General features: G+C 31.4%; 1 protein-coding gene across 5 annotated transcripts in view; it reads right to left on the bottom strand.

The window, feature by feature from the left end:
- Positions 1–3075: 3075 nt before the first annotated feature.
- The window catches only part of LOC106877504 (flotillin-1), an 89037-nt gene continuing 86188 nt past the window's right edge, over positions 3076–5924 (bottom strand). For 3 of the 5 annotated variants that reach the window (XM_052967216.1, XM_052967227.1, XM_052967224.1), the window contains 2 exons: positions 5373–5455; positions 3076–3763 (listed from right to left, as the gene is read on the bottom strand). In XM_052967216.1, the coding sequence (XP_052823176.1) occupies positions 5411–5455 (45 nt within the window). In that variant the 3' untranslated portion in view covers positions 3076–3763; positions 5373–5410. The remainder of the gene's footprint in view (positions 3764–5372; positions 5456–5924) is intronic. The other 2 variants (XM_052967219.1, XM_052967223.1) reach the window with 2 other exon arrangements.

Here is a 5924-nt window from a genome sequence, read left to right as displayed (position 1 = left end):
GGGATTGTAGAAATACTTAACCTTATAGACGTGCATTTTTGCATACAATAAAACCTTATTTCTTTTGAAACTATTATAGAATTGTGTGTATGTATATATATATATATATTATATTTGAACTAATCTCAGAGAGTTCTTTTGATTTTTGTTGAGCAATACATTGACTCCATTGTCAACCAGAAGACTAAACCCATATTTCATTCAGCTTCAATAAAACATAGCACTGAAGGGTATCTGCACAAGAAATTTTCAAATAAATTTGCACTGAGTTGAAATTTCTCAAAAATATTGTGTTACCTTAAATAGTTGATTACCTTCAAATGCTATTATCTTACTGGTAGGTGAACTAAAGTATGGCAAACAGTTGAATTTATCAACTCAGTAGTATATATATATATATATATATATATATATATATATATACAAATGAATTTAATGGTGAAATAGCAACAACAGGATTCAGCAGTTATTATTTCAGGCCATACATTAATTCTCATATGTTAGATAAGAATTTCACACTTGAGTTTAGTCTGCAAAGTATATACAATCTTTTGTAAAAACTTTAGAGACTGCAGTAACCATCCAAGTTGAAAAAAAAGTTAATTCAGCTTCGATGGTAAAACTGTCAAGAGAAACTAAACAATTGAACAGAAGGAGACCTATTGATTTCTACTGTCCAATTTAAAATGAATTATTATCTTCAACTTGATAATTGAACCCAATTATGCATCAATTTTTAAAAATCAACAGTGAATATAAATAATTATTAATAAAGGAATAAAAATGACTATTTTATAATCATAGAAAACTTAAGAGAAGTTTTGCTTTGATTAGAATAAGAATAATATAGCTCCCACTACACACCAACTTTAATTGGCCAATCTTTATTTTATCTTTGGCATTAAGAAAATTCTGAAGCAAATCAGTGACAATTATAGAATATTCTGAAACAGTTGAAGGTCAGCAACTGCAAAGATATCAACTAACATTATGTTTGTAACAATGGCCTCTTAAGCTTCACAACTAACATGGCAGCACTTAATATATATATCCATATAATATTGGGCTGTTTCGCTAGATTGTTGAGTTGGTATTTTAAATTATCTACATCATGGAACAAAATGCAATAACAAAAAATAATGGCATAATACATTTCTGTATTCATTATTTGTAGCTAATTGGAAACTTGACATTAAACACAAATAATTTAAAAAAATAACAGTATTTATCTAAGAACACCTACTTTTAAAGACAAAAAGAGTTATGGACAATCTCAAAAAGCATACCACATCAAATGGTTAAAAAAAGTTTTCCTTTTAATATTCCGTATAGTCCATAATATTGCTGCAGGGAAATTTTTTGTGCAAATCATCTATTTTTTTTTTTAATTGAGATTGAAGTAAAATGCTATATATTTCTTTTACATAAATATTTTAAATAGTTGGAATTTTTAGATACATAAACATGTTTTTTTTAATTTCCATTCAGAGAGAAATTAGTAGCCATAAGCATAGAATAGGCTTGAAGCATTTTAAACAAGTTTATAATTAGTTGAAGGCTCAACATTCTCGTAGTTAAACAGTGACATACCCAAGATGGTAAACAGTTCCAAATTAAGACACTCAAAGCTGATGAAAAATTATGCTGAGTTAACAATGTATATGAAAATAGTGATTCATACAATAATAATAATAATATTATTATTATTAATAATAATAATTAATGAAGAGATTTCATTAGACAATGAATAACTCGTGTAAACTCTGCAAAAAATTTAATAAAACACTACATAACAAGTTGAAATAATGGTTATTGTCATTTATGCCTGATGTTTTAAGAGATGAAGCAAATTCATAAAAACAAAATTATTATTTTTATCCCAAATGAAATATTAGTCAATTGATAAGCTCTTAGAATCATCAACTATTGTATAAATAACAAGTGCTACCGCCAACAAGATATATTGACAGAGCTACAGAAAAAGAATTTGATGAATTCGTTTTATTCTTAAGCAGAATTAATTAAAAAAAAAAAAAAAGGACATTCCCTCCCATAAAACCTTAGAATATTAAACTAGTGAAAGTAAGAATGAAAACTAACCAATATATATAAATATATATATATATATACATATATATACTACATAGATTGTTTTACTGTTATTATGTTTGACTAAATAAAAGAAAATACAGGAAAACAAAAAGCTTATCTAAATACTTGAAAGAGCAAATGGATCATCAGCATCTGTAACATTTAAGAGTTTTTAGTTTGTTTTTTTCTTTAGAAAATAATATTAGAAATATTTAAAAGATAAGGAAAATATTTTCCAAAGAGGCAAAGGTTAAGTTATCAAGAATTCCATCAGATTGCTTATATTAAATAGGATATTACGAAATTCTTGGAATAAAATAAAAATGGAAACGTTTAATTATGTAAATTAACCAATATATTTTCAGTTTTAGTGATATCATGACAACACAAGATTGAAGATGTGTGTATATATATATATATATATATATATATATATAATCTATACAGCCAAAAACTATTTTACTTTTGTTTGTGATATTTTAGGAAAGATGCTGTTATTTGGCTAATTGACTTAACTGGAAATAGGAGAAACAAGTTGATCTTTGCCAATGAGAATAGTGGGTTGTGGAATCAGGAAACAAAAACTGTCTGAATGGTCCATCACAGAGACTGCCATTCTCACTAGCTGAAGTTGTACCATTTTCCATAGGTATTGGCTGGTTGATGTGATGTAAGTTATATTTTCTAAGTGACCCCACTTTATGTAAAGATTACTTAGTATTCCTGGTCAATGGCCATACTATTGTGACAACAATTGTGTGTGTTTCAAACAAAAGCAATAGTACTTGGCTGGTATCTATGTTTGACAGTAATAATAATGACAATGATGTTTAAATAAAATGTAAGTGGCAATCCTTTCTTTAAACACTAATGCAATAAATTTTATAGAAATTCTCTTTACTCTCTGGCAAGGATCTTAGGGAAAAAAATATAGTGATAAATTTATTTACCAAAACATAATTATAATAATAATAATAATGATGATTTGCAAAATATGATACTCATTTTATTGAAAAGAAAAACAAAAAAATTAGGATGTTCAAAAATGTATTTGAAGAAATCTTTTCTAAAATGGAATAAACTTTTGGAGAATAAAATAATTTGTAATTATGGTGTTTAAAAGAAAATATAACAGAATACTGAATAGATACAGTGATTATGAGATGATGACAATGATAATAATAATAATTTCTTAAGTACGAAATCAGTTTTAAGGGAGATAGGAAAATGGGATGCTGTGATGTCCATACTTTTCCCACAAACATAAGCAGAATCAGTAAAGATTTGTTTCATTCTCAATCAGCAACTGAAAGCTGGGCGACACATGATCCCCATTTACCCGAGGACTTACAGCTACACCATTTGCTCATCACAATATTTTTATAATGAAGGCAAAGTTAGATTTGCTTATGAATTCATATAAAGATATTTAGAAAGCCAATAAAACAAATTACAGATATCAAATAACTTGAAATAGCTGGCTAAATGATAAAAAAAAAAAAAAGGGCAGAGGAGGATCAGCGTTCACTGATTCTCTGAGTATTAATGAAAAAGAAATTTGATGAACTTTTCCAGAGTAACTGATACTTTTCATAATGAGCTGTCATGGTAAGCACCACAAAAACTCCAAACCATTATCTGTTTACACCATAGCACGTGAGGATGCCATTGTCTGAAAAATATAAAGATGATATTCATAAATATTTGTTCAGACATATACACTACATAGATACACTGACATGTATGTACATTAAGATTGACACACATGAATGCAAAAAGACTGACACACACACACACACATAGAGAAAACACTAACAAATACACACAAAAGATTGACAAGCATATACATAAAGAAGAGCATGAAACATAGACACAGAAGATTGGTACACTGGCATGCACGCACGCACACACACACAAGATTTGAGACATATACACATAAGATTGATACATAATATTTATGTTGTTAGTACAAGAAATAGAAAGTGCTTGATCTAAAACTTTGTTGTGTAAAATAAAGAGAAGGACCCAAAATTTTAAGCCAATATAAAAAGAACAAAAAAACTCCCCCAACAAAACAAAACAAAACAAAACAAAAAAACCCTCATACAACCAGTCTTATTTCTAAGCTGACTAATCACCATCATGGTTATGTCAGTTTTTCCATGCCGGCATGGGTTGGACAAAACTTTTTTGGAGCACTGTTTTAGAACCAGATGCCTTTCCTGACATTAACATTAAATTATTCTTCACAACATGCAGGAAAAAAGCACATGTTAACTGGAAAAATACACCATAACTATACTGCAGACTATGTCAGACACAATTTTTGGATTCAACATAATGTGCCAGTTATGACAAGAGGGGAACCTATCCATTCTGGTATAAGCTGGGAATTAAACTTTAAAACAATCACTATCATGTGCGTTTCAGTTCAGTCTCAATGATGTTACCTATTCAGACAAAAGAGGCAAGCCAGTAAGAGAGCTGCTAAGTGGTTGTTTAACCTACTACAGATAGCAGCCAAATCTTCCTCATATCACATCCTACCATTTCCAACTAGAGAACACAGGATAATGATATTCTAAATACATTATGTCTGAAAGACAGGATGGTATTGGCTGGAACACTTGGTCACAGCTGACCTAGGCTAAACACTACTATCACCAAATAGATACAATACTGGACAGTCCAACAAAGAGATAGGCACTTTGTCTCCTTTTCTAGCCTTACATTATGCTCATAAAGACATAACACTTTGCTCAAAATAACCCAGTCTATAGAGTAGGAATATTGACAAGTTATATCTTGAGAGGAGTAGAGCTGAATTCAACACTTTCTGAGATAGACTAGCTTTTCTTCATAATGAACTGTGTGTTCTCATTCACAGAAAAAAACCCCAACACATTGGAGATAAGTAAGCTAGGTGGGAGGAAAAGGTCTTTTCTATAATTTGTTTCCCTATTACATTTTATGGTTTAGCTATAGAAAGAGAGAGAGAGAGCGAGAGGCAGTCTCAAACTTTTTGCAGGGCTCCTAAACTTGTAATAGAGGAAGATATTGGGTTATTGCCAGAGACAAAATCTGGTCTGAATGCTTGCAGCAGACAAGACGCAATCCACTTAAAGGACCTCAAAGACCAGGTGGCAGTGCTGTTAAAGTAGGCAGCGGAGGTCAGCCATCCAGGAATAGATATGGTTCAGTTGATGATCTTCTGCAGTTTCCAATTACTCTATTTCAGTCAAGGGTTAGGAAGAACTGAGTTTAAGCTAAAAAACACTTGCCAAAAGTACCATGAAGGGGGACCAATCTTGGAACTACTTTATTGCAAAGTAAACTTCTTAGATGGATTTTCATTCTTGAGCAGCTGTGAAAGGAAATTAGAATAACAAAACAAAAAAAAAATTTAATCATTGTCATCATTTAATGTCCATGCTAGCATGGGTTGGATGGTTTGATAAGATCTGATGGGTCCAGGGACTGCATTGTACTGTCTGCTATGCCATGGTTTCTAAGGCTGGATGCCCTTCCTAATATCAACCACTAGAGAGATCGCCCTGAAACTTGCAAGCCTACAAGAGTCTCTATGCTAGTAGGTTAAGGTATGACAGAAATGGGTAGGGGAGTAGGGGAGCTACATGGCTACTTACATTTAGGAGAGAGAAATGAATCAGTAGTAGCTGTGAAGACAAATAGTGATGGTAAGATGTCTGGGTGGCACCTCAAGGTACAAGGCAAGTAGAAGTGAGTGAAAGGGGAGAGACAGGGGAGATGGGAGAGGGGAGGTAGGCAACGTCTGTAAGGATTGAGTAGGGTTGAAGGGTGGATGAGGTGGG

This window comes from Octopus bimaculoides, chromosome 1 (assembly GCF_001194135.2).
Source record: "Octopus bimaculoides isolate UCB-OBI-ISO-001 chromosome 1, ASM119413v2, whole genome shotgun sequence".
NCBI classification, from domain to species: Eukaryota; Metazoa; Mollusca; class Cephalopoda; order Octopoda; family Octopodidae; genus Octopus; species Octopus bimaculoides.
This window is presented reverse-complemented; position numbering and strand designations above follow the sequence as displayed.